The sequence below is a fragment of the Anabas testudineus genome, chromosome 6, assembly GCF_900324465.2.
Source record: "Anabas testudineus chromosome 6, fAnaTes1.2, whole genome shotgun sequence".
In the NCBI taxonomy this organism is placed as follows: domain Eukaryota; kingdom Metazoa; phylum Chordata; class Actinopteri; order Anabantiformes; family Anabantidae; genus Anabas; species Anabas testudineus.
The window spans coordinates 23,421,641-23,449,506 of record NC_046615.1 but is presented as its reverse complement, the minus strand read 5'-3'; the positions used below and the strand labels follow the sequence as shown (position 1 = coordinate 23,449,506).

Here is a 27,866-nt window from a genome sequence, read left to right as displayed (position 1 = left end):
GTCCAAATTCAAATCATCATAAATCACTGGACGTCGGCCTGAAAACATGAAGTTCATGTCAGAAACACATCTTTAAGCTGCTTTATCTTCTGTGAGACTATGAACAAAAGCCTATTAAATATTAACATAAAGATACTGTTTAAGAAATACTTTTAATGTTCTGCACTTATAAAGCGCTTTGACACTAAACTCATTCATCACACTGACCTGACTCGTCCAGGGGATAAAAAATAAAAATAAAAATAAAAATAAAAATAAAAATAAAAAAAAAAAAAAAAATAAAAATATATATATATATATATATATATATTACATGGTAATTTTACTATTTATTTGTATTATTACCACTTTCTTCACCTCAACGTAGCATTCAAACAGTTATTTTAGTTCAATTTTAACATGTTTGAAACTGTAAAATATTAACATTCCTCATAGTTTGACTTTTTCATTTTCTTTTTCAAAGCATCAACAACCAGCACAAACTGTTGTTTTTTATCACTTGAACTGACCGACACACTTCACAAGTGGCAGCTACGTGTTTATATCTAGATTTTATTCATGTCCTGTTTATTTCTAACAGTTTCACAGATAAAACAGTTCATGTTCATGTTCATGTGAGCTGCAGGTACCCGGTGTTGTTTTAGTCGGTATTTAAAAGTTCAGGTTTTCAGGTTCTGGTTCAATTAGCAGCATTTACTCCATGAATACATTTCAGTTTCCATCAGAGCTGAATGTAAAAATAAAAAGAGCGGTTTTGAAGTCAAATGTCAAATTAACATAAATTACAAATGAGGGTTTCGTGTGTTTGTTGTGATTATGTATTTTTATTTTCTCACTTGTTCTAAAAATGACAGCAAACTCTCAGGAGACATGTTTGATTTTGAGCCAATATAATTACACATGTGTAACATTAAGTCTGTTTGTACCTTAACTTCTTCCCACAGTTTGTCATTGTCATATTAAACATGTTCATTTAATCAGATTTGGGAATTGTGGCTTCACAGAGAGCTGTTGAGTCCAACACAAACGTCTAACGTCGTCATCCAGACAGAACAGAGAAGCTGTGACAGACTAAATATGTTCAGAGCCTTCGTGTAAAATATCTGTTGGTTTAAAAAATGACATTTATGTGTCTTTATACCTGTCAAACACAAAGGTGCAGGACGGTTCTGGAGATACGATCAACGTTCATTTGATCAACGTTCATATGATCAACGTTCATTTGATCAACGTTCATTTGCTGTAGTTGTCGGTGCTTTTGTGTTTGTTCTCAGTGGTGAATGTAACCTACAGTAAAATGTGAGTGTAGTAAAATATTTTTCTTAAAAATGTTTGTGATGTTGTGATTTCATTTAGTACAAAGGGCAGAATCCAGTTCCCCCTGTGGGGAGGTCAGAGGTCAGGGTTTGGTTGGTTAGTGCTCAGTGCTGATCTTTCTAATTATTTACCAGCTCACATACCTGTTGGTCCAGTTACTCTGGAATCTGATAAACAACCAAAATACCAGCGTTTGAGAGAAAACTTGTCCCTAAAACTAAACTCACAGCTTCTTGTTGGGGCCCATGAAACCGAGTGAGATCTGTCTGTTAACACACTTGAATTATTGACAGCTACTGGACAACAGATGACACCGCTACCACAGGAGGAGCTGGGAGTCAAACCACTGACCCTGGGGTTCATGGACGACTGATCTACACCCTGAAAATATCTTTAGACGAACTGACCACACCGGTAGTCACAGGTCTTTTGTTTGTTGTTATTATTTGTAGTTTAATTATAGATTTCCATTTGTCCCCTAAAGTCTGTTGTTCTAGAAATATTATTAAAAACAATCCCATCAACTCTGTTATTGAAAATATGAAATAACAGACAAATCTATGTAAAATTATCATTTGAAGGACAAATTCACATTTAACGCCTCTAGAGAGACGTTTTACTTGATTTAGAGAATTCAGAGAATAAAGTTTCAGAGTCATCGGAAACAGAAAAACAGAACAAATCCTGCTACAGTAAAAACGTTAAGCGGCTATAAATAAATAATTTTCCATCCAGGCCAGAGTTTTAATTAAATCAGTGGAACCTTATCATGTCAGGACGCTCACAAACACTGAATCACATGTTGTTTACTGGACGAGAGCTGCACTCCCTCCGCTGGTTTTAATGATTCATTAGAGTCAGGATGACCTTTGACACCAGGTCTATTTGCAGTGCATGCTGGGTAGGTGTCTCAGGGCAGTGGGTGTGTGCAGTGATGATACAACTGGTAGGATAAGTTTGGGGAGCTGAATGAAGTCGCTGCAGCAGAGAGGAGCAGGAACCCACAGGTGAGTTTCTGCTACAACGAACACACTTTAACCTCAGAACCGCTCCTACGTGTCTGATCTGTGACCTCGTTTAAATCAGCGTGTTGTTCGTTACACAGGGAACGGGGGGGGGATCTTTTTGAGGGGGCTGAGACACTGCTTCATATCTAGAACAGGTCAAAAAAACAAATAGACAATGGAAACCAACTGTGCTGCGTCTGAGCTAACGCACAAAAACTCCACACTCACATTCACACGGCAGCTAAACTGCTATTTTTGGGAACAAAAGGGTCAAAGGTCAAATGTGGCTGAATGTCTTTGCATTTGTTTGTTTGACTGTGAAGTTTCAATCTGCTGGTCAAACACGGATCTTTCTAGATTTTTTCTCTGCCAGTTGATTTAATTCAGATTTGAACTCTGTTGTTTTTGTGTCTCTCTCCTTTTATTTTTAATCCTTTCTTCAGCTGTAGGTGTGTGAAGATTTAGATTCAGTTAGAGAAGTAAGACTGGTCTAAACTTCCAGCTGCTCGTAAACGTTTCTGGAAGTTGGAGAAGAACAGGTTTTTATTGTACTGCGGCTAAAACACTTTTAACAAGTATTTAAACCAGCTGTTACAAATCAAACAGGGTCAGTCGTGGCTATTTTACCTAGAATCTGATTTAATTGAGTAGTTCAGGAAAATACAGAGAAGTTGTTGCACTTTAAAACTGTAAAGAAGAATCAGGGTGAACAGTGACTTCACAGATTCTGAGTGAGGAGAATGCAGAGAGCTGCTTGTTTTGTCACTTACAGGTCATCGTGGATGTCGGTGCCATATATTAGTTATTAGGTGCAGTAACGACCATAAACACTAAATTTAAATGAGATGAACTGAAGTTGGAGTGACTGTGACAGGATGTGTAAAACAAACACAGATTCATTCATTCATAATCCTGTTGTGAAGCCAGTTGAGGCTGTAACAGAAATGAGTGCAGGTAAGTCTCACCTGTCCACTCGTTTCAGATCATGGCAGCAGACTCCAGTCCTCTGACCACTCATGTGCTGAACACCGGAGACGGCGTCCCTGCAGCCAGGATGGCCCTCAGCCTGCATCGACTGGACTCCACCCTGATGATCTGGAGCATGCTGAGTGTTGGGTAGGGTTCGAACCTGCAGACAAAACAGTAGAACAGGAAATCTGAACATAATGTCTCAATGAAGCAGCGAGAAAACGTCTCTGGATTTTAACAAATGTTCACCTGGAATCAAGAATGAACTGATTAGATTTCAGGGGTCAAAGGTCACTGTGAGCTCATGTATTTTATTAATGTTTGTCTCTTTACTGAAGTAGAACACACAGTAGATGTTGCTGAGTCTGAGTTCTCGCTGCTTTTAATGAACCTTCACAACTCAACAGATTTATGATTATTTTTTATGATTTTATTTTAAAAAGGACGACGAATGAAGATGGCCGCTGTCCAGGACTCATCAGCCAAGAAATGTTCACCCCCGGCATGTACAAGCTGCGCTTTGAGACGGGATCGTACTGGGAGAGTCTGGGTCAGAGCTGCTTCTACCCTTATGTAGAGGTGAGTGTCAGCTGCTGTTTAATCATTCCAACGTTTGTGCTCATCGTGTCATTCACAAACATGCAGAGTTGAGCTACAACGTGATGTAGAAGGTGGTGTTCTCAGAGTGTTTGTTTGGGTTTTTTAATGAATGCATGGAAAAATGGAGAGAATGGAAAACATTAATATCATGTTTCTTATCTTTCTAGATGTTAGTGTTACTTCTGAATTACTTCAACCAATCTTCAGTGGAAAGACAGTTTGTTCTTAGTGAAGGTTATTAACAATACATATTGAAACTATATGGGAACTGGATTTAAAACAACTTTCCAATGTGTGTTTTCAGGTTGTGTTCAGCATCAGTGACCTGGACCAGAGGTTTCACCTCCCTCTGCTGATGAGTCGCTTTTCCTACAGCACCTACAGAGGAAGCTGAGCTCAGGGGACGGCCGGCTGCTTCCACACTGTGAAACTAGAGATGCTTCTACTGTCTTGGAACAGATTTATCCCAGACTAAGTCCAGTGAGGTTGTTCTCGGGCCCTGGTGCTAATTTTCTGACATTTACTGTTTTAAATGTGTGGATAGAATCCAGTTAGTTTTTATATTTATAAATGTACAGTTGATGTGATCTGTGCATCTTGATCATCATCATTCATGTAACTTCACTCTCAGGTTCAACATTTTAATAGCTACTTATTAAATTTACATTTAATCCTAATATTTCTGTATTTAATGTTAATACTCAGAACTATTGTTTTAAAAAAATCCAAACCTCATTTATTTCTTTCTCACTGATACTGACAGTTTTCTATAATCTGCTGTTAGGATAAAGCGTCTTAAGAAACCGAACATACAGCTGACGAACCGTCATATTTTAATGTTTCCGTTAATGGTTTTTTAATAATTAATCACTCAAGTTATTTTTGAAGCTGCTTTTGTTTTATATAATATGGGCTTTACAATAAAAACTGCAGGTTTTACATGACGGTTAATGAAAGAAAGTAATAAATTTGAACTGGGTACCAGGCCAAACGGAAAATAGGTGAGACTGTCAATGACAAGAACTCCTGTAGTGTTAAAACAAAACACTTACAAAGCAACAATAATTTCAAAGTGATTGTCCAGCCCTTTTTTTTCTGTCATATGTATTTATATTATTTCTTTTCATGAACTGGTACATGTATTTTAGTTTTTCTAACGGCAGCTGGATTCCTGAAGGAGAGTTTGGCGACAAATTAATCATTTAAAATATGAGCAAAGTAAATAATTATATGGTACAAACTACTCAAATGTGAATATTTGAGTTTTCCATGACTGTAAAGTCCGGATTTGGACCTTTTGACTCGTCGTTAAATGTCAGTATTCCTCTCATACATCGGGCTCAGAGCTGTTGAAGCTCAGTGGTTTTACAGGCTGATCGTGGATGTGGATCAGCTGATCACCTGATCAGGTGATCAGGTGATCAGCTGATCACAGGTAATCCATGTTTTGGTAAGTTACATGAAGGTGACGTCAGCATTTCTGCCCCAGCCAATCAGAGGGAAGGCTTGATGCGAGGACCCACATTTGACCGTTTAGATGCCTGAACATAAAGTGTCAGAAAACAGATTAAATATATTGACTTGAATAAAATCATCAAAACGCGTTTATTCTGTTGTACGTTTAAAGATCGATGTCGTGTTATACGTTAATTTAATAAAGTAAACATTTGTTCTTACATCGATTATCGACAGGCGTCTGGACAGACGGCCCTCCGCCCTTTACATCATCCAGCCGTTGACATTCCGTTTTTCAATAACACTTGTAGCTGCAGCATGAAGAAGTTCCACTGAAGAAACGAACCCACGCACAGAATAAACAGAAAACAGGTGTTTTAGAGTAAAAGACTGCGCAGGCGGCACAGGGAGGATGTCTCAGGTGCTGAGGCTTCTTTCGGCGGCCGCTTTGCCTTTCTGCCGGGCTGGAGGAACCCGCGCTCGGCTCCCAGCGGTGACGCCAGGACTCGGGCTCCTCACAGCCGGACACCGGAGCAGCGCAGCCCCGGTGGGTGAAGGTGGAGGTTTTCTGTAGTTATTGTCTAAAACAAGAAATACGAGTCCCTAAGTGACTTCATATCACTTATTTACTCTCTAGTTGAGGTAGACGTTCAATTAAAAAGTGCATGTGTTTGTTCATAAGCACAAAAACGAAGGTCGCCTGAGAAAGTCCCAAATCCTGAAACAGTCTTTTAGTTCGTCATTAACTGAACTCTCTAAAACCAAAGTGAAGATCTCATCTGTCTTATTAAGATCTAACTGTTCATTCGGGAAACATCTCATCCACCAAACTGTATCCACTGCGGGACATTTGGACTTCTTTCTGTTGGGAAACTGCAGCTACGCTCATTTGGAAGCACAGCTGGGAATTAATGAGCCAAAAAACAAATGAAAAATCTGTAATATTATTATTAATGTCCTGTAACTAGAAGGTTTCAGACGAGATATTTAGGAAGGACATCACACTAACAAACTAAATGAAAAGATCTTTAAATTGCCTCAACCTAGTTAATTTCTTTACATAAGTTGTAAAATATGAACCAGGAACAGCGACTCGACCTTGAAGAGACTCTGTCACAATCTAGTTCAGTTTTATTTTAGTTCATTAGTTTTTAACTTGTGTTTTTTGAAATTATTTTTTAACGGTTTCCAGTTAAAACACAAACACTGAACATTGTTAAAAGGAAAACAAGCAAATATTCAGAGCTTTTTTTTTTTTTAACAGTGGTTCTTTTGTCTTTTCCAGAACAACAGTTGGACTCCAGCAAACTTTCTGTCCTGTCGCAGGTTCCAGACGGTTCAGAGACGACTCTACTCTTCTGCACCCAAAGGTGAGAGCAGCTCTCTGAAGTCCAATGTGAAATCAGTGGCGAGGGCTGTCGTACAATCGGTACATGTTTAGGACAAAAGGCCACACAGAAAGAAAAAATGATTCAACAGCTAATACAGAATATCGATTTAACCAGTTTTTAGCTGCTATGTATCCAGTAATTAGACAGTACCCAAGTCATCCAAGCAAGTTTAAAATATGTTTTATATGTTTTGGACATAACAAGTGGAAATGAGAAATGAACAATTTCAGTTACTGTGAAATGAGATAAGCCAGGTGACGATGAATGATGAGACATGTTGACATGTTTTCAGATTTGGGCTGGGAATTGAAAAAGAATATGCTGATATAATATATATACACATTATGATGCAGTATCAAATACACAATATTTTCTTATTTGTGTTGTGGAAGCTGCTGGATGTTGCACATAATTGATGAATGATCATTTCTGTGAAGGCAGATACAGGATTAGGAATTAAAGAGTAAACGCTTGTTAGTCCGACAGATGAATTAAAACCAATAATGTGAATTTCAGATGGAAAAGAAGGAGGGCGGTCTGACGGGGGGAAGAGAGGAGGAGGAGGAAAAGACTGGTGGAGTCGAATGCAGAAGGTTTGTGTCACTTTTAAACACATCACATTCAAATCTGTAAAATATTCAGTCTGAATTATTACGTACACAGATGTTCAAAGATTTTTCTGGAGGACACAAATTTTTATTTGTCTTTAGGTTTTTGGTTGTTTTGGATTTAAATGTCTTACAATTTGGCAAAATGTGTTCTTCAATGACACAAACAGTTTAGGTTTCAAACTTTAACCAAACCTGAAACATCTGCTGGTCAGAATCACAAAAGAGGACTAACTAACTAATTAACTCATGGCAGGATCGTTGGCAGTTTTTTTCGTCTTACATTACAAACACTGAATGATCTTTGAGTTTTGGATAATTAGTAAAGTAACATTTTTTTCATGTCAAATTCCTTCAGGGTGACTTCCCGTGGGATCAGAAGGATTTCCGTTACATGGCGGTGACGGTGGCCGGAGTCACTTCAATTCTGCTCTACTTCAACTTCAGAGACACTGGCAGAGAGATCACCTGGAAGGAGTTTGTCCATCGCTACCTGGCCAGAGGCGTGGTGAGGATCCTGTTTGCTTGACTAGACTTCACCTGTGGAAAATTGAATTGATTGAATGTGCTGTCGTTTAGAAAGATGTGTGTGTAAACAATGTCCCACAGTTCACATCATGTCAGGATAGGAATCAAACTGTGACGTCCACGTAGGAGGCATCGATTAGGTCAAGGGTATAAAATTATTCTGAAGCTTCAGAAGCACAGTGGTCTTGATAATTGTGAAATGGAAGAAGGTTCATCAGTAGTTTGATTTTCACACAGTGAATTCAAGGTAGTGTTTTATATTTCATATGTGTTCAGGTGGATCGGTTGGAGGTGGTCAACAAACAGTACGTCAGAGTCATCCTGGTGCCTGGAGGCGACGCTGACTCGGTGAGAGTCTTTTAAATCGAACCTTTCTCGTCTGTTTATCTGTGTTGTCTGACTGAAAAGGGACGTTCTCTGTCTTCACCTGCAGAGGTACGTTTGGTTCAACATCGGCAGCGTCGACACGTTTGAGAGGAACCTGGAGGCGGCGCACATGGAGCTCGGTCTCGAGCCGTCGAACCGAGCCGCTGTCATCTACAGCACCGAGAGTGACGGGTGGGTTCAGCAAACACATCCACTTGCAGTGGCAGGAAAAAATATGTGAACCTCATCTAAGTCAAGACGAATATGACGTCCTTTAAATAATAACCCCAAAAACGAAATCTTATTTTTCATGTGTTTGTTGAGAACAACCATAAAAACCTCAGTGCTGTTGGAAGAAGTATGTGAACCCTTGGAATAATGACCTCAGGTGTGAACATAAGTTAAGATAATTAGTTACTAGAGCTACTACAGTTCAAAGTGATTGACCCATCTACAGTAGGTAAAACATTGAACAAGCAGGGCTTCTATGGCAGGACACAATGAAGGAAGCTGCTGCTAGCTAAAAAGAACATTGCTGCACATCTTTGAGTTTAAGTTTGTCAAAGAGCAGAAGGTTCACATACTTTTTCTCTCCAGCGTTTCTCCTCATTAACTGAGAAGTCAAATCGCTGTAGGATGTCGATTGTTTTCCTTTTCTTCAACATCAGTTACTTGTTGTTCTCCAGCTCTTTTCTGTTGAGCGCTGTTCCCACCCTGCTGCTGTTTGGCTTCATGCTCTTCGTCCTGCGGCGGGGGCCGCTGGGACGAGGCTCCGGCGGCAGGATGGGTGGGCCCTTCAGCATGGGGGAGTCGACGGCCAAAATGATGAAGGACAACATCAGTGTAAAGTTCAAGGATGTGGCCGGCTGTGAGGAGGCCAAAGTAGAGATCCTGGAGTTTGTCAACTTCCTGAAGAACCCGCAGCAGTACCAGGACCTCGGAGCCAAGATCCCCAAGGTGAAGACTTGATAACAGGCACAGGTTCAGACGAACGCACAGAGAGTAAAATATCTTTTAAATGTGGATCTCAGTTAGGAACAGAGTAGACTAACTTGAGTAAAAGTTATTTTACTTAGTTGGAATCAAAATATTCAACTTAACCATTGAGCTGCTAATCGTTTCTCATTTATTAGTTATATTAATAACTCCTTAATTCTTAAACATTTACCTGGTAGATTAATGCATGTTATTAGTGAATACAAAGTGAATACTAACTTGCTGATTTTAAGTTGGTAATAACTCAAATATTAATGGAACCAGTTGTTAGAACCACCTCTGGTTACTCATCAGTTGTAGTTACTGAAAGTTTATGTTGGTGAAAGTGTAAATATGTAACGTCTAAAAATGAAGATGGTAATTCAGTAAAATAGAACTATAAAGTAGAAGAATCAGTACCTCTAATTTATAAAACAGTGTGGTGTCGATGCATCGATGAGATTCATCAGTGTTGATCATTATGGAGAGTTTTTTTTTTTTTTTTAACATCACATCACAAATACATTTAGTTGTCAGTCGGTCATGATGCAGGAAACTCTGTAAAACTTTGATCTTCATTTGTCTTCTGATGATTTTAATTTGCCAACATGTTTCTAATTAGAATTAAACAACAGTCCATCAGCATCATAACAGGATTTTGTGTGTGTCAGGGTGCTGTGCTGTCGGGTCCACCTGGGACCGGGAAGACTCTGTTGGCCAAAGCCACAGCAGGAGAGGCCAACGTCCCCTTCATCACAGTCAACGGCTCCGAGTTCTTGGAGATGTTTGTGGGCGTCGGTCCGGCCCGGGTGAGTCGCTGCCTCCCAGGACACAGGAAACAGAAAATTCATGGAACGAGAGTCTTTCAAATTAATTTAAAATTAACGATTTTCTAATCATGGAGGAGAAACTGTTAAAATCACAAGTGATGAAACTGAATTGTTTACACTTCCTCCTAAAGGTGAGGGACATGTTTGCCATGGCAAGGAAGAACGCGCCCTGCATCCTCTTCATCGATGAGATCGATGCTGTGGGGAGGAAGAGAGGAGGCGGGAACTTTGGCGGTCAGAGTGAGCAGGAGAACACACTGAACCAGCTGCTGGTAGAGATGGACGGTAGGTAGGACGGAGAATCAGTGTCTGCTTTCATGCTGGGGTGTTGAATGTGAGGTTTCAGGTGTGAATTACCTGTGTTTGCAGGTTTTAACACTGCCACTAATGTGGTCGTCCTCGCTGGAACCAATAGACCTGACGTCCTGGATCCTGCTCTGATGAGACCGGGACGCTTCGACAGACAGATCTACATAGGTAGAGAACTGAGTCGTTACTCTTTACTAGAAAATAGAGACCTTGTAACACGCAGCAGCAGGAAGTGTAATTCGATTCGTACGTTTCCACCTCAGACTAGAACCACAGGGAGCTGGGTGCCGTCTCAATGTAAGAATCATTTGACTGTTTACTGGTGACTCACTCTTGAATAAGTTCAGTAATATAAAGAATTAAGACCAGTGCCGGTCTGTCGTGGTAGAATTAGTCATTTGGAAAGAGAAGTTCTCAGACATTGTAGATTCATTACTTTCCATTACCTTTATGTTACTGTGAAATGTTTGTGGTTTTTATTGAGTTGAAATTTGACAAAACCAAATCTAAAATCCTCCTGAATTACTGTCAGTGCAGCGCATTGGTTTCCATCCCATCATTCCCATGCACTTTATATTAATAAAGTCAGAGGTGGTAGATTGAAAGAGCAGCGTGCAGAAGACTGAAGCTTCCTGTTTTCTCCTCTCAGGTCCTCCGGACATTAAAGGCAGAGCGTCCATCTTTAAAGTTCACCTCCGACCAATCAAACTGGATCCAGGTCTGGACAAAGATGCTCTCGCCAGGAAGATGGCTGCTGCAACACCAGGGTTCACTGGTGGGTAACGCAACACATGGGGAGGAGGCTTTTATTAGCTGAACCACAAAGTAGTAAACAGTAGAGTGGGTCAGATCAGTACTCAGTAGTACTGCACTGAAAACCACATTAAAATACACTTGTTCACACCTAAATGAATGTTTCGGAAGCTTTGAAGTTATTTAAAGTGATCAGATCAGCTGATAAATGTTTCTCCCTGTGAATCAATCAGGAGCTGACATTGCTAACGTGTGCAACGAGGCGGCTCTGATCGCTGCCAGACACCTGAACCCGTCGGTCAACGCCAAACACTTTGAACAGGCCATCGACCGCGTCATCGGAGGTCAGTGAGACACCAGCTGCTACTACTGCTACTGCTACTTCTACTGTATTTCATGTGTTTAAAGATGTGCTTGTCAAATAACATTTCAGTGTGAATGTCAGTGGTGATCATGCAGTTTGGTTTTCTCACTGTTGGCTCTGTGTGTCCTCAGGTCTGGAGAGAAAGACTCAGGTCCTGCAGCCAACAGAGAAGAAGACTGTAGCTTATCATGAGGCCGGTCACGCCATCGTGGGCTGGTTCCTACAGCATGCCGACCCACTGCTCAAGGTACACACAGTCAAACCTGAGCTCCTTACTGCAAACACGCTAACACCCAGACATGTTAATAATGGACTTATTAAGAAAACAGTAGTTATTATTATTCCATAAAACTCAATGTATGTGTTGTTACAGTAATAAAAGTCTGGGTCTTTAAATGTTGTCGTCGGTTTGAAAACATGAACATAAAATGTGGACAAATAGATTTTTGTTCTGTGTGAAGCAGCAGAGTCTGAAACTCCTCTACTGCTCTGATATGTTCACTAGAAACTGGGATCTCCTGCCACAGTCCCTTTTCCTTGTTCCAGTTGTTTTCTGCTCACCTGTTGCTTGTGTCCAGGTGTCGATCATCCCACGGGGGAAAGGTCTGGGTTACGCTCAGTATCTGCCCAGAGAGCAGTACCTGTACAGCAAAGAACAGCTGTTCGACAGGATGTGCATGATGCTCGGGGGCCGCGTTGCCGAGCAGGTTTTCTTCAGCCGGATCACCACCGGAGCTCAGGATGACCTGAAAAAGGTCACGCAGTCCGCCTACGCTCAGGTACACAAGAGTTTTAGAACTGAACCCAGGACCAGTCGAGGAGAATGTCTTTCTGATACATCTTCTGCCTGACGTCAGGTGGTGCAGTTTGGGATGAGTGAGAAGGTGGGGCAGGTGTCGTTCGACCTGCCCCGGCAGGGTGAGATGGTCCTGGAGAAACCGTACAGCGAGGCGACGGCTGAGCTCATCGACAAGGAGGTGAGAGAGCTGGTGGAGAGGGCGTACGACCGGACCCTGCAGCTCATCAAGGACAAGAAGGAGCTGGTGGAGAAGGTGAGACTCATGCAGCTCCACCTGAGAGGTGTAGAGATCCATGTCCAGGAGTGTTTGAACAGGCTCCAGACTGAGACTGAGACTGTATTTTATTAATGAGTCACAGTTTAATCTTCTGAATCAGTTTCAGCTCTTTAGAGATTAAAAAACAACTGAGACAATATCGAACCATCAGAGGCGGATGGTGGGCGTTAAAAACATGTGGACACTGTGGAATGAGTGATGTGGAGCTGTAATAATGAGCCGTGTGATGATAGTGATGTTGTACCAGGCGAATAATGTGTTTTAAAAAAAGTCTATGTGAACCCAGAAACTCCTGGATATCAGCTGTTTCTCCGGTTCATCATCCAGGTGGTTTTTGTGTGTAAACAAAAACAATAATACTAGTTTACTATTAGTGATAAATACTTTAAATTAATCTTTTCATTTGTTTTTTTGTTTTTTGTTTTTTTACCTGGCAAAACTGTGAACGTTTGAATTGAGAAGTGTTTAATATTGACGTCGTTGTCTTCAGGTGGGACAGCGTCTCCTTGAGAGGGAGATTTTGGACAAGGCGGACATGTTGGAGCTTCTGGGCCCACGGCCATTCCAGGAGAAGTCGACGTACGAGGACTTTGTGGAGGGGACGGGGAGCTTCGAGGAGGACACGAGTCTACCGGAGGGGCTCAGAGACTGGAACCAGGAGAGAGGAGCTGAATCCGAGGAGAAGAGCTCGACTCAGGACAAACAAACGACCACGTAGAGCTGGAAACCTCAGATAAGACACACAAATCCAACTTGGTGCTGACTCAGTGTGACAGAGCCTGGCAGGTGCTGGAGGGGGATCATCTCCACAAATTAGTAATTTATGACCTAAACGTGATGTGGTTCTGTCAGGTTAACAAGTCAAACCATCAAATTATTGACGTCATTATCAGAAACCAGCAGGAGCGTCTCGCTTCATCCCATCAGTCTCAAAGTGGTTGTAGTTCTTAAATTACTAGTTTGAAGACAACTGCTGGTTAAATGTAGAACTGACTTTTCTTTCTCTGGTGAAGCTGCAGTCGCTGGTTTCCCAGGAGTTTTTTGCAAATGGCCTTAAAACCTTGTCAGACAGGAGACCAACAGCAGCAGATTTTAATGGTCCTGAACTGTGTGAACAGACTTTATTTATTTGAAAGGAAGAAGAAACTTGAAAGCCTCATCTCTGAACTGTTTTTACAGGTGAAATATGTCGAGGTGTTTCTGTCTTTTCCGTTTCAGAGTTAATGCAGAAGTTTTCCTGCTGTAATTTGTGACACCGACATGTTTAACAACAAGTCTCCTCCTCAGTTTGGATTCAATTAGAGCAGAAACACGTCAAACAGGCTGTGAAACTGTGTGTGGAGAACAACTTGACAGGAAGCTGCTCTGCTCTCTATGTATAAGGAAAAAATGTCCTTCAAACCAAGTTCTTACCTTCAGGCTTCTCTCTCATCTCCCTCTGCTGCCTCAGTTTATTTTCTCCTGTTGAAACAGTTCTGCTAAACACAGTAAGAAGTATGACATTAACTTTCTAACATGTCTAACAGCATCAGGAAGAGAAACTGTTTCAGAGGTGAAACTGTTTCCACCAGTGGTGTAAAAGGTGTCAGAAAATGATGTGAGAAGCCAGATGGAGATTGAAACAGTCTGTAAATGCTGCTGACTGTTGATTTGACAGTTTGTTAACGTCCTTAATGTTAATTTCTGCTAATCAACGGTTAGTTTCCTTTAGTCAGCAAGAAGAGGAACAGGCAGAGAGACAATGAGGCTTGTTTAATGTGTGAATATGATCACTTAATGTGACCTGGTCTGATCCTCAAACAGCAGCACCTGAATGCACCGTGGAGTCTGTGTGATGCTGCTGAATCACTGTTGTTTCTTCTGCACACTGAGAATTGACCGATTCTACGTTTTGTATATGAAGATGACTGTTTGTATTAAAGTATGGATTTGATTTGAGTAGAGTCTAAGTGATTTAGTGAATGAAGATCAAACGTGTAGAACAAGTTAATTTATTAATCTGTTGAAATCACAGCTTCAACTGGACAAAACATCAGAAACAGCTCTGAATATTGTTCCATGATGATGCCCCCCCACCTGTGTTCAGGCTCCTGCAGCCAGGAATCTGCGTTGCGCCCAGGGGAGCCTGGCGACCACCTGAACGGGGGCTTGTCGGGGGACACACATCATCTGTTGGAGCAGCTGAGTGAACATGAACATTCCTCAGCTGTGGGACACATTCAGTATCTGACAGTGAACAGACCATTAACACATCATTCGCACAGTCACACTGTGCTCGTTCATTACAGGTGACTATTCATCAGGTCACATCCACAGAGTTTCTATCTGCCCTCTGAACCTAAACCACACCGACGTGTTGCTGCCCTGAAGAGGCAACAGGCAGCAGCAACTCAAACAGGAAAACTCACTGAAATGTGTTTAAAGTTTGGAGCCATAAGTTGTAGTCGATTCTGAAATGGAACAGAATTAATTCAACTTCGTCACAACCTAACACAAACCTGCACTTTGACCCCGTGTGTAGTTACTGAACTGATCACAGCTGGTTAAACATGTCCTGGTGATTTTCTTAAAGACTAATGTGACTGCAGATATTATCAGGCCATTCACTCTAAACTGTTTTCAACTGTTTCATCAGACTTAGATTTAAAACACCATTAATGAAACATGGTAAATAGGAAGCTACAGCCAGTCCTCTTCACTTCAGATCTGGAACAACTCTGTCCCTGACTGTGAACTGGACTCAGCTTCTCATCTGATTAATTCTCTGACTGGTCCTCACACAGGCCACAGTCAGCAGAACATCTCTGTCTATTATCTGTGATCATCTGCAGGGAAATGGGACTGTTCAGCTGGAGTTCAGCTCCACCTGCTCCAACACTCCCATCTACTAAATTAATTTACCGAGCAGCACGCCCAGCTTCACCTTAGACTCGGTTTTGTCTTCGAAACACTTCATCAGTCAACAACTCGACTTTACACAATATTTCTGGATCAAACAGCTACAAAGATGCTACCATCTGGGTTTTAACGCATCTCCAACAGGCTGCTCCTGCTCAGTCCGTTCAGAATTTAAACACAGTGAAGCCCACAATCCTTCTCAGTTCTGTTCCGCGTCACTTTGACTCCAACAGGAAACATTAGTGTTATTTAAAAAAAAGAAAAAGAAAAAAAAGCCCTTTAATGCTGCTGCAGACTGAGCCAGAACTCGTCTGCACAGCAGGAAAAAATGTGCAGAGTAAAAAACATCCTTTGGCTACCTGCTCCATGTGTCCTCACTTTACATCTCACATAAATGTTCAGCCTCATCATCTCCCTCAGAGGCTCCTGATTGGTCAGTTCCTCCAGGTTTACGTCCAGCGATGGAGGATCAACGAGATGAGCAGAGAGGAAGAGAAAAGATAGAACGACAGGGAGATGGTCGACGCCCCACCACAGTCCTTTGCATTCTCCTGCAGAAGTTGGACAGATTGACGTTAAAGGACAAATTCACCTTTTTGTTTTACATCAGTTAGAAAACTGACACTGGTTCAACCTGTGTTTTCTCACAGGCTGATATTTATCTACAGACTCGTCCTAACGACAGTGATTAGTGAATGGATCTTTATAAACAAATATTAACATTAACAAGATTCATCAGCACTGACCTTTGGATGGTACGAGTGACAGGACTGTGGACGCCGCCGCACCTTCTGGGACTTCATCCTGTTACACTTCACTGTGGCGTTATGTTCACTGGCATTAAGGAAAACAGGCCACTGTGGACAAGACATCCTTAAATACTTTAATATTCAAAGAAGACTCACTGCTGGAGGCAGGTGGAGGAAAAACAGCTTCTCTGAGCCACCGCACATCACTTGATGATTTAGGTAGCAACTCGACTTTAGGTAATCTGATTACAGTAACACGCTACGTGAGGCACAAAGTTTTAATACTCGGCCCACTAAGAACAAACCTGACAGACAATCTGTGAACTGTTCCACCAGCTCTTAGTGCAATTACACAGGAACTCTGAGCTGCAGTTTTAGAATGAACCTGATCTCTGGAACAACTGCACAGAGCTCTGTCCTCCCTGTAGTGACTGGTGAAATCCAGCAGGAGGCGATCTGGTTGTTTGGAAGGATATATTTGATTTCTTTAGGCTCTAGTAGAATTGCTCCATACTGACGGGAGCAGTCGCAGTCGGCCTGAGTCACAACCAGAACCAGGTTACTGTCGGGGATCTGCTGTACCACAAACATCCTGGAACACAAACAAGCAACAGCCACTCAAAGACGACGTGATCGACTGTGACGCATCACACGACACCAACTGACACTCCACAGCACAGAACATTCCCTTACATGTGGCTTACTGCAGTCATGTCAGTGAGCAGATTATTAGATTTCACAATAAATCAGATTAAAGAAAAGTGAAGAGGACGAGTTGGAGGAAAAGTGTGTGTCTGTGTGGGAGACGTACTTCTGACAGCGTCCACACTTGATCAGGCTGTTTGCTTCTCTGACAGACGGGTCGTACATGAAACCAGGATACTCTGTGTCACAGGGAAGAAACGGCTCCACCTTCTTCTGCTTATGAGCTGAGACACACACACACACACACACACACACACACTATTAAACCTGTGAGAACTGGGGCTGAGACTAATTCCTGAGCAGCATCAACAGACACTCACTTGTGTGATAACCAGCCTTGGCTGAATGGATGAAGATGAGCCACAGTGAAGAAGATGGTAGTGGTAGTGATGATGATGATGATGATGGCGAAGATGAATATAGAGATGGTGATGAGGATGAAGTCGCCGTTATGATGCATAAAAAAAGAATAAAGCAGTGATGATGAAGGACACACACACACACACACACACACACACAGTCCACCTCTGACATTCTTAATCTGGATTTAATTTATTTCTTCTTTTTTATTCTGATCTGCTTCAGAAAATGTTTCATCATCTATTCTGTGCTCAAACTGAAGGAGTCGGACGTCTGTACACAGCTGAAATATGATCCCACGACACCAGAACACTGGGGGTGAACTACCTGCCCGTCAAAGCAAAAACACCGTGTGGGTTGAACTTTATTCAGCAGACCACAGACCTGAGGCTGCTGCACATCTTACCATCCACAAAATAATCAGAGTGCCAGAGGCCGCAGAGGTTAAAGTCCAGCAGGAACCTGACAGGAGACACAAACGTCTTGTTTAAGACAAAAAGCACAAAACTAATTTACATAGCTGCAGGTGTTAAAACCTGTTCTGTGACCTGAAGGTTTGTTTGTGTCTTATTTTGATCGTGTCAGTGAGTAACAGGACGTCCACTGCTTGTATTTAACACCTTTAGTTACTTTCCAGATTCTTAAAACACACTTTGCTGGACTGATCCTGATGTTTTGTTCTGGATAAAGCAGCACCTCCTGTCTCCACTGATAAACTTCTTAACAAAACAGCTGTTCACACTCACATCAGTGCGTTGGAGAAGAACCATCGTATTAACGCCACAATGCCGTAGAAAGGCTGCAGGAGGAAAACGAAAACAAGAATAATTATTTATTTTAAATCTTCAATTCATTGCATTACATTACATTAAGCACGAGTTAGAGTCAGAACTAATACAAGTTCTGTGTTGTTGAGAGAAGCTGTGACGTGAGACTCACACTGAGAAGAGGTCGAGCGTTGCTGGCGTGATGATGACTGTTCTTACACATGGCCTGGTAGTCAAACAGTGACACTCTGCAAACAAACCGTCACGTTAAACTCAGCAGCAGTGTTTACACTTTACTGTACCAACTTTTGCAGGTTTCACATCCATCCAGGACAGAAACCAAATGACCCCTGAGAACTGTCCCATCTTGATTAGTGTTGTTTTTTGCTCGTTGTCCACATCTTGATCTATCAATGAACCATTACTGCTTGGTTATAATGACACCAAGTTCTTCTTTTCATTGTCCCTCTCTGAACCTTATAACATGTGGTAAGAGAGAGGAGGAATAACAAACAGCCTCCTTTTGTTAACTCTGATACTTTTACTGACATAAAACAACAAACAACAGTTTCCACCACGCCCTTAATGCCCAACAGTCACAATTAATGACAGGAAGTCATGTTATTTATAAAAAGATAAAAATGTTTTCAACTGTCCGACTTTCACCAGCATCTGAATGCATCTTTTATCTTATGTCTAAAATTAAAGTGACTTCTTGTCATTTGAGTTTTAAAAACCTGGACACAGTTGGTAGATTCAAATCCAATCCAATGTTAGAAACAAGCTAATTCATTTTTCCAGAAACTCCCATCCACTAACATCAGGTGTGTTACTGTTCAGTAGACCGATTACTGCACATAAAATACTTCTGAACACTTGCAGAAAGAATCTTTGAGGAACTTGTGTGTTAATGTGAAAGAAGTTAAAATGTGAATCACTCGTACTTATTAAACATTCCCATCTTGATCAGCGCTGCCATGACAGACCCGTCCACGTCGCCAAAGAAACGCCCAACCTGGTCAAGAAAAGATGAAGATTTGTTTTTATAATCAATTAATATCAAAAACAGCAGCAGTGATTAAAAGACAAAACATGTTTCTAGGAGCAGGTAACTTCAAGGTCCGTAAAAAAAGATTTATAAAGACCCCTTTCGAGGAAGCTTTCTCTGGGACCAGGAACCTTTTCATGTAATTAGTTCCTCTACCTTTATACCCACAGGTAGGGGAACATAGTTCCAACCCACAAAAGGGGTCGTACTCTCTGAAGGTTCTGGACCTATCCACCTGTTAACTGATGATGTATCAGCTCAGTAAAAAACTGTTTCCAGATTTAAAGTTCAATTCATCTTCCTCAGGTTCATGTTCTCAATAGTATCAAATAATCTGAATCTAAAATTGCACATCATCCCATCACTGGTACAAATTCTATCCAATCCTTATTTAAATCCTGAGTTAGGGCCATAACGCAGTTTTTAAACAACATGTAAAAAGCCATCAACTGTTCCCTTTCTAGATGACAGTGGGCTAATCTGCTTTGTCTTCCCAGGGCTTTGGCTCCAATGTGAAAATGCAAATCATGATTCCCTTGATAGGTGCATGTGCTCCAAAAAGATCCTGGCACTTCCTTTCCTGGGGACTAAAGTCCAGGAACATCTCTTGTGTTAAAAGTCCCACCAGGACATTGTGATTTGCATTTTCACAGCAGGGCCAAATCTTTTCATCACCTGCATCTCATTACATCATCATTGCTCTGGTAGTGGATCGGCTCTTCATGCTAACCAAGGCTAATCACCTGACACCACATCATACTGATAGTTATAATTTTATAACTATTCCTTTAAAATCCCCCTGACAGCTTTTGTCTTTATTGTGTTTCTCATCATGGTTCCCTGCAGCTGCCATTATTCACTTTCACTACAATAGACATTAAATTTCATAACATGTTATCACAGCTCTTACTCGTGTTAAAAGGCTGAACTACCAAAAGAATAATGTCTGAATCCCAAATGAAATGATCCTCACTCGAATGTATTTAATTACTAAAGAAAATGTGTCTCTTCATGAATGAAACACAATATTTAAATGTAAAGAATAAACCAAAGCTCTGGTTGCAGAGTAGAAAAACCAGTAGAGTTACAGCAGGAATAAAGCAGCTAATGTGAATGTGAAGTGTTCCACGGTGATTTCAAGTCATTTCTCTGTGTGTCTGCAGCGTGTCGGCCCTCTCTGGTGCTCAGCAGCAGCAGCAGCAGCAGCAGCAGCAGCAGCAGCGTCCCTGAATAATTCAGAGCATTTTGTCTCAGCACCTCTGTTCACGTTTACAAGCTGCTCTCTGCTCACACTTTATCTCCATCTGCACAGGACTTTCTCAGGTTGCTGAGTTTAACAGTGGGATGCTGCTTACACCGGCACTTGACCCTCTGTTTACCTGACAGCAGCAGCTGAACGTGCTAGAATAATCAAAAATGAAGAGCAATGAGAGTCCAACTGCTGCCAGCAGCTCTGCAGACACACAGCAGAAAATGCACCCAGGAAACAAAACCTGGTTCAGTTCTTACAGGACTGGACTAAGACCATGATGGTAAAGCTACTAGTAAAACCCATTAAATCAGAGGTGGTGAGCACTGATGGGATCAGATCCCATTTCTGGCTTTAACGATTTAAGGATTGAAAAGTCTTTTAGTTTTTCTGTCAATCTCACTGATTTCTGAATAAAATCTGTTCACATGATCAAGTTTCCCACAGGACTTTAAAATGTCTTCTAATGTTAAACTATTGGGTCAAATGTTAATATCTTGCTATGTTAAAACATTAAACGTTATACAATGAAGTGCAGATGAAGCAATACTGACAATCTGAAACAACACATATATATTACTAAAGCTAACATGCTAACACAAACACAAAGATTAGATGTGTTTTGAGAACTGATACTGGATCAATCACATAACAGTCAAATTAGGAGGAAACAAGAGGAAACTCTATATTTTTTTAATCCAACCCAATGGTAGATTTTCACCTTTGTAACTGTAACTACAGTATTAACTACATTTCACATCCGTTAACTGTTAGCATCTTATCGTAATAGAGCGTTGACATGTTTCTCTATTATAACACATAGTGAATTTAACAGAAGTGTTGCAGCTACAAATGCTGTTTTAAGCTTCATTTGAAAACAGCTTTAAACTGCTGGACAAAGTTCAAACAGTCGTGCACGGTGTCATCGTGAACAGGGCACATTATATTTAGATGCTGACAAGTAGTTAACATCCTCCCAACATCTCAAACATCTCAACCTCCTAAATCCAACATGCTGGTCTTAATGAAACCACCGTGCAAACAGACGGAACAGGTGAAAAGGATTTTATTTATTGAATCAGTCATTAAGTCTGACTACAGACTGCTACTCGTGCTCATTTCACATTTTTACTGAACATTATAGGTCGTGTTTAGAAATCGAACCTTTTTCCTGCCCTGAGGATACGTGGACTGCAGCAGGTGCTCAGACAGGACCATTGATCAAGCACACATTTCCTCTGCACACAGCCAACACCACCAATGACAAACCCTGTGTTTTGCTTGGTCACCCTGCTCACTACACTTCCTCCCTCTGACCTATTTCTTTTAGTCAGCACTGACTTAATTTCTGTGCTGATTAAATATTTACCGTGCCCTGCAACAAACTATGAGCTGCACCTTCACACCACAGCGGCTTTTGCACTGGGGGAAATTCTGGGTGTTTCCACAAACTTTGTGTAAAATCCATAGCTCAGCAAAAACATCGAGGAAGCACTTCATCATAATCTGCTTAGTAAGGCCATGGGGAACGTAGCAGACATGCAAATAATGAAAAATGAGCTTCTACAGTAAATGATTCTTGTTTTAAAGTTACTCTACACCAGAACATTTCGCTGCTGCTGCGTGTAAAGCCTGTTTCTGTGACTTGACGACAAATATCTCACCACATATTCTTTTGCCAAAAGTAAAATGACCCCCAAACAATAACAGACTTCTTTCAGACAGCAATGTCATATGTACTTGGTTTACCAGGTTATAGGTTCTGATTTGTCTGGTCTCAGTGTTTTTAATAAGACCTGGTTCATTTACTGTTTATTTCTGATAACCTTATCATATTCTTTGGTTGTGTAAAGCTGCTTTGTGACAATGTCAATTGTAAAAAGCGCTCTACAAATAAAATTGAATTGAATTGAATTATCATATGACTAATTACAACTAGCATCCAGTTTCCGTATTTGCCACAGCTAACAGTGTCTAGAATTAAACTTGACCTTGTGATTTTAAGTTATTTATAATTTTGATTGTCTGAACTCTTTTTTGAGTGTGAGAAATGAATCTTTAGTTTACTTTCTGGCTATTCAGTATTGTTTCTTGATGTGGAGAATAGTTATATATTTCAACTAAATGCTTCAACTGATGCTGTTCAGAAATTGAGAATGCACTAGATGTTTTTTTGGCCACTTGGGGTCAGCAGAATAAACTGAGAACACAACATTTTATCACCTCCTAAAGTTAATATAGCAAACACACTGTCTGACATCCAGCAAACAGCACAAAATCAAAAATCAAAACAATGCCTTCAGATATGATTTGAGCTCTTTGTACAATATCTTATAACATGGAATAACACTGACCCACTAACTGCTTCAGCTCTTTCTTTACAGTCTTTACAGACGTATTTTTACATAAGTGATAACTGTACAGTGTTTCTCAGACACCCAGAGTCGTTCATTAGCTCTTCACTGTAGCACTCAAAGTCTATTTGACTCTGAAAACCTGACAAACCTGACAGTCATTGGACAGTAAGTAAGCCTTATTCAACCTCAGCACATCCAGCTGCTGCACAGCTGGCAGCCTTACAATCACTGACACCACCCTGTAACAAGCACAGCACAGGTACAGCTCCTGGTAATGAACCAAACACCTGGAGAGAGAACTGAAATAGAAACAAACATCGCAGCCTAAAATGGAGACTTGACGCACAAACTAGTGCGGCTGCTCAGCTGAGTGTGTGTAGTGGGCTCACAATTAATCCTCAGTAATATGCTCTTAACAGGCTGTGTTAATCCAGAGCTAACGAGCAGCTGTCAGATGGACAGCACCCTTACAGTCTGTACACCTACATACACAAAGGGACTTTAAAGGCCTTCAAAATGATATCTGCAACATACAGTATAGGCCAAGAATGAAAAGTAAAATAAATATCTTGTATTATATTTATATAGCTGACAATCTATATTGTTAATTGCTTAACTCAAGTGATTTTTGAAATATAAGGTCCAATGTGATTTTTTAATGGAAAATTATTATAAATAAGTAAATTATAAAAAATAAAAAATAATCTTTTATTTTGAACCTTGGATGAAGCGAGACACTGTTTGACAATCATAGCTTCATTAATTCCTCATGTACGCTGTAATGAACATTTCTGATTCTTTTATATGCTAGATAAATAATATTTTTATTGAAAATATACTCAGTTGCAGCACTAAATAAAACTAGACTGTAAAACAGAAAAAGGAAAATAGATGAATTTTGCCTTCTTTGGCCTTCCATACTACAATGAGTAGTCTGTTTGTCTACAGTCTTCTTTTTAATGTGAAAGATGTTGGACTCACATTAGGTGATATCAACTAATGTTAAGTGAACCTAGCAATTCAAACCCAAAACAGACACAACTTCAAGTCAAATTAAACTATTTCAACTAATCAGTTGTGTCAGAGGTGCAGCTCCTGACCTCACCCCAGATGGCTCAAGTCCACCATGTATCTGGTCCAGCTCCACCCATGGTCAGATGAGGTCAGGTGTAGCAGCTGTTATATTTCACTGCTAATGCACCACACACACAGATTAAAACCAAAACTGTCCTCAAATCCGGCGAGCCATCCAGATGTTGTTTGTGAGCACATTAAATGATCCTAAGAGCTGCTGTGAAGCTGGGAAATCACCTCATGACATTGACCTGCAGCACATCCATGATACCAGTAAAATTCATCCTAATTGAATCATCATTGAATCAACATCATCATTCCAAGTAGATTAAAGCGAGCAGGCCTAAGTGTTCCAATGTAATTAACCAAGACTTTAAAGAAGCTCATCATCTGTTGTTCGAGTTGTGTTCTCCAAATTGAGGCATCAGTTTCTGATTGATTTTCTTTCTCCCAGACAAGACTCTGGTTTCAGCTCATTTTAGTAAACAGAGAAAATCTATTTAAACAGCATTTAAACATCTTTTGGAAAAAAGCAAATGGCCAAATACATTTTACATTTTATTATTGTAGTATAATAACATAGTTTGAGGGACGATTTAGAAAAGTTCTTATTGTTCTAGAATCTAAAATCTAATAAGTGGACATTTGAAAAACAGTTGGCAATGATGTTTAAAAAGATAACATACAAAATGTGGTTTACAGTGTGTAAAGCCAGTAGTAAGACTTTCAGGTGCTCACGACTGTGGAATGATTGAACTAAAACATAGTCTCCTGTTGTTTATTTTCATTATACTGCTTTGACTGATAAAATTGGTCAATGAGACCAGTTGCATGCTCTTAAAACAAATTTAGTATCGTTCAAAAAGGTTCTCAACCAGAATGTAAAAAGCAGAAAAAGAGTTGGAGTCAGGTCCAGAGAGATCAGAAATCTTACCTCGCTCCTGTCTTTGGACAGCAAGGTGAAGCCATTGTTGTCGACCAGGAAACAGTTCAGATCCTGAAAGTAGCAGAAATAAGTCTGTTCAGGATTTACACATAGAAGTAATGGGTTGTGATAAACAGACAGAGGAAAGTGGGTACTTACAACACTCTCACAGCTGAGTGGACACACACCTTCAACATTTGAACACTGAGGAAAAAAGGGCAAACAAAGTAAGGAGAGAACAACTTTTAAGTAGAAAATGTGATATCCTCACACTGACAATAACCAAAGGAGTTCCTCAAGGCTCCTCACTTGCTCCTACCCTTTTGTCAGTTTTGAACAGTGATCTATGCTTATTTCCAACAGTCATTTCCAATACCTCAGCTCACCTCTATGCCGATGACTCCATCATCTATATTTCTTCCCGACATTCTTCTTAAGCCAATGCTTCTCTTCAACTAAATGTCATTCAGATTCAGTTTGCACCTTCTGATTGAAAAATGCTTCTCAGTACTATAAAGAATTTCATTATGTTTACAGAAAAAAAATCTTCTATCTTTTCTATTTGTAAAGCACAAAAGTACTACATTTGTGGGTAAATCTCAGTGCTACAAAGAAGATTAAAACAAGCATAAAGCATAAAACATATAAAACATACATCCAAGGGAGAGAGCAGAACTCTCCTTAATGTGCTTTTTTGAACAGAAAGGTCTTTAGCTGTTTTTTTATGTTTTTTGTTTATCACACCACAATACTTTGAAATAAGCACCACATTACACATACTGTACTTTGTCATCTATATTCACGATTCCCTCAAACGTCTCCAGACTTCAAAACAAACATCAATAAACTATGAAATCAAATCATACCTAATTTTCTGCAAAGGAAACTAATTGAGAAAAATCCACTAATCAAATTCTGTGTTAATGTTTTGGGATGTCTTGACTGCAGCTACACCATTTACCGCTCTGCTTCTGAAAAACTAGCAATGTTACATCATGCTGTTCTCAGATACAGGAACCACTAATCATACCCACTCAATCTGGCACCAAAAGCTTTGGTGTACTTGCATAATTATCTATAAGAAGCTGGCTCACTCCATTGACCAGTCTCCTAGGACTCTCACTGGAACTTCAGTTGACTAATGGGGATCTTCAGGCATTCAGAACTGAGGCCATAGCCTTCAGCTACAATCTCCACAGTAGAACTGAAGAATGATGTACAAGCTTTAAATCAGTGATCACTTACGTCTGTGTCACTGGGCTGGAAACAGCAACGTGAGTTGAAAAAAAAAAACAGAAAAGATAATCATGTGAGTATCGTTAAACTACAAAAGAGTTCTAACATCTAAAAATTACAAAGAATATTTGAACACGAAACACGGCTAAATTAGTACTGCCTGTTATCATCAAAATGTAATATATTGATATATTGTTGAAAACTTTGACAGTGTACATGAAATAAGTACATAAAAGGAGATCTGGTGCCAATATAAAAACTGCTTTAAAATGTGTTTGTATTTTCAAAATAGATGGATCTGTATTTGTATGACACAAACACCTTCAGTTTCCTTAAAACAAATGAATCAGTACAAAAACACAAACAGCAGATAAATATACTCAATTTCTGCTTCAGGGCAAAACACAGACACAATTCAAACAGACGCTGTTAATGTAAAATAACCTCATAGGGCTGAGAGAAACAGCTTTGTTTCATAATTGACATTTTACTTTTCACTGATAATAGAAAAGGCTGTTTAAACCTCACAAACCAATGTAAATCAGAGTCGACCAGATGTAAATGTGTTCTGTGAAGTCAGATCAGTTAATGTCAGCAGTGAAGCAGCTTGGTGAATACATTAATCCAGTCTGTCAGTTCTCATTAATAATGTCATCTCCAGCATCAATCTCTACAGGACATCTGCACACATTCACTTACAGCCCTGCTTTTCTGAGCTGCAGGATACGTTTACAAGGTCAAAGACCTGTGGAGTGTGTATGAGAGTGTGTGTCTGTCATATTTGGGGCAAATTCTGTATCAACATTTAAAGTCCACAGGCAAATGAGGATTCCAGCAGGCTGCAGTGCTCATTACACACCAGGAAACTAAACTGTTGGATAGATAAAAATGGAGAGACAAGTTTTGGTTTTAATGAGATCCTAACCACCAGCAAAAACAATTTAAATAAGTAAAATTTGTCACGAGCCGGAGGAAAGGTCGGGTTTTTAAACCCAACTAAAGAATACATCCTGTGGACAGTGGCCATTTCAGGATGTCTCAGATTCTGGTTGTCGGGTATCAAAATCTCTTTGTTATCATAAATTCAATAGAATTGCTGCAATCAGGTGATTTGCTTGCAAGTGAAAAGAAAATCTGTGCTGAGCGTTCAAACAAAGTTCAGTTTTGTTGAATGTTGACAAAAATTTGCATTGTTGACCTACAATAAAACTAATCATGATGTTCCCTCCACCATACTTTACAGTTGGGATTATGTTTTAACGATGATATGCTGTGACCTTTTTATAACACATACAGTATTGAGTGTTTTATAAAAAAGTTCAATACCATTACATCAGTCCACAAAACGTTTTGCCAATACTGCTGTGCAGTGTCAATGTGCTGTTTGGCAAACTTCAGGGTGCAGTAATGTTCTTTTTAGTAAGCAGCGTCCTCCTTCATGGTGTCCTGGCACAGACACCCTGCCCGTTCAATGTTTTACATACTGTAGACTCATGAAAACAGATGTTAGCCAGTTCTAATAATGCCTTCAAATCTTTAGCTTCTTTAGCTCACTGCTGAGTGTGAACACCCATAAACGCCCTCTTCTTGGTAGAGTAGCCACATTTCTAAAGTCATTGTAACCCTTTCCAGCTTTTTGTAAATCAACAATTTACTGTCAATTGAAGTGGCTCTATTCCACACCTCCAAACTCATTTTCTTAATTTCTGCTAACACCCAAGTCCAATTAGCTTTTTTGAGGTCATTATTTCAAAGGTTCACATACTTTTTCCACTTGCACTATGAGGTTTTCATGGTTGTTCTTAAAAAATACATGAAAAATTTCAAAATAATCTTTTGTTATTATTTTAGGCACATTATATTTTTTATACTCTTGACTAAGATCACATCACTTGTTATGAGAAATTAATGCAGAAAACCAGGACATTTCAAAAGGTTCACATACTTTTT

The 27,866-nt window shown here is 40.2% G+C and overlaps 3 protein-coding genes across 4 annotated transcripts in view; 2 read left to right on the top strand and 1 right to left on the bottom strand.

Moving 5' to 3' along the window:
- Positions 1 to 1,680: 1,680 nt before the first annotated feature.
- Positions 1,681 to 4,734, top strand: LOC113166036 (5-hydroxyisourate hydrolase-like). 2 transcript variants are annotated; one of them, XM_026365954.1, is made up of 5 exons: positions 1,681 to 1,741; positions 2,209 to 2,324; positions 3,307 to 3,440; positions 3,737 to 3,872; positions 4,198 to 4,734. In XM_026365954.1, the coding sequence occupies exons 3-5, from the start codon at positions 3,310 to 3,312 to the stop codon at positions 4,285 to 4,287; spliced, it is 357 nt and encodes a 118-aa protein (XP_026221739.1). In that variant the 5' UTR covers positions 1,681 to 1,741; positions 2,209 to 2,324; positions 3,307 to 3,309; the 3' UTR covers positions 4,288 to 4,734. The 2 variants fall into 2 exon arrangements, with proteins under 2 accessions (XP_026221739.1, XP_026221738.1); XM_026365953.1 differs by having other exon boundaries at positions 1,681 to 1,731; positions 4,198 to 4,328.
- An 898-nt stretch (positions 4,735 to 5,632) lies between these two features.
- On the top strand, positions 5,633 to 14,486 carry LOC113166160 (AFG3-like protein 1). Its single transcript, XM_026366130.1, has 16 exons — positions 5,633 to 5,895; positions 6,634 to 6,718; positions 7,256 to 7,332; positions 7,706 to 7,855; positions 8,152 to 8,223; positions 8,309 to 8,433; positions 8,928 to 9,198; positions 9,888 to 10,025; positions 10,178 to 10,331; positions 10,416 to 10,523; positions 11,005 to 11,130; positions 11,342 to 11,452; positions 11,604 to 11,719; positions 12,051 to 12,251; positions 12,330 to 12,524; positions 13,039 to 14,486. The coding sequence occupies exons 1-16, from the start codon at positions 5,761 to 5,763 to the stop codon at positions 13,264 to 13,266; spliced, it is 2,292 nt and encodes a 763-aa protein (XP_026221915.1). The 5' UTR covers positions 5,633 to 5,760; the 3' UTR covers positions 13,267 to 14,486.
- A 1,296-nt stretch (positions 14,487 to 15,782) lies between these two features.
- The window catches only part of LOC113165754 (voltage-dependent calcium channel subunit alpha-2/delta-4-like), a 49,988-nt gene continuing 37,904 nt past the window's right edge, over positions 15,783 to 27,866 (bottom strand). The window contains exons 29-40 of the mRNA XM_026365461.1: positions 25,926 to 25,940; positions 24,840 to 24,884; positions 24,690 to 24,752; positions 18,972 to 19,042; positions 18,200 to 18,275; positions 18,007 to 18,059; positions 17,667 to 17,722; positions 17,221 to 17,241; positions 17,007 to 17,124; positions 16,672 to 16,787; positions 16,193 to 16,275; positions 15,783 to 15,997 (exon numbers count right to left, since the gene is read on the bottom strand). Of these exons, the coding sequence (XP_026221246.1) occupies positions 15,896 to 15,997; positions 16,193 to 16,275; positions 16,672 to 16,787; positions 17,007 to 17,124; positions 17,221 to 17,241; positions 17,667 to 17,722; positions 18,007 to 18,059; positions 18,200 to 18,275; positions 18,972 to 19,042; positions 24,690 to 24,752; positions 24,840 to 24,884; positions 25,926 to 25,940 (819 nt within the window). The 3' untranslated portion in view covers positions 15,783 to 15,895. The remainder of the gene's footprint in view (positions 15,998 to 16,192; positions 16,276 to 16,671; positions 16,788 to 17,006; positions 17,125 to 17,220; positions 17,242 to 17,666; positions 17,723 to 18,006; positions 18,060 to 18,199; positions 18,276 to 18,971; positions 19,043 to 24,689; positions 24,753 to 24,839; positions 24,885 to 25,925; positions 25,941 to 27,866) is intronic.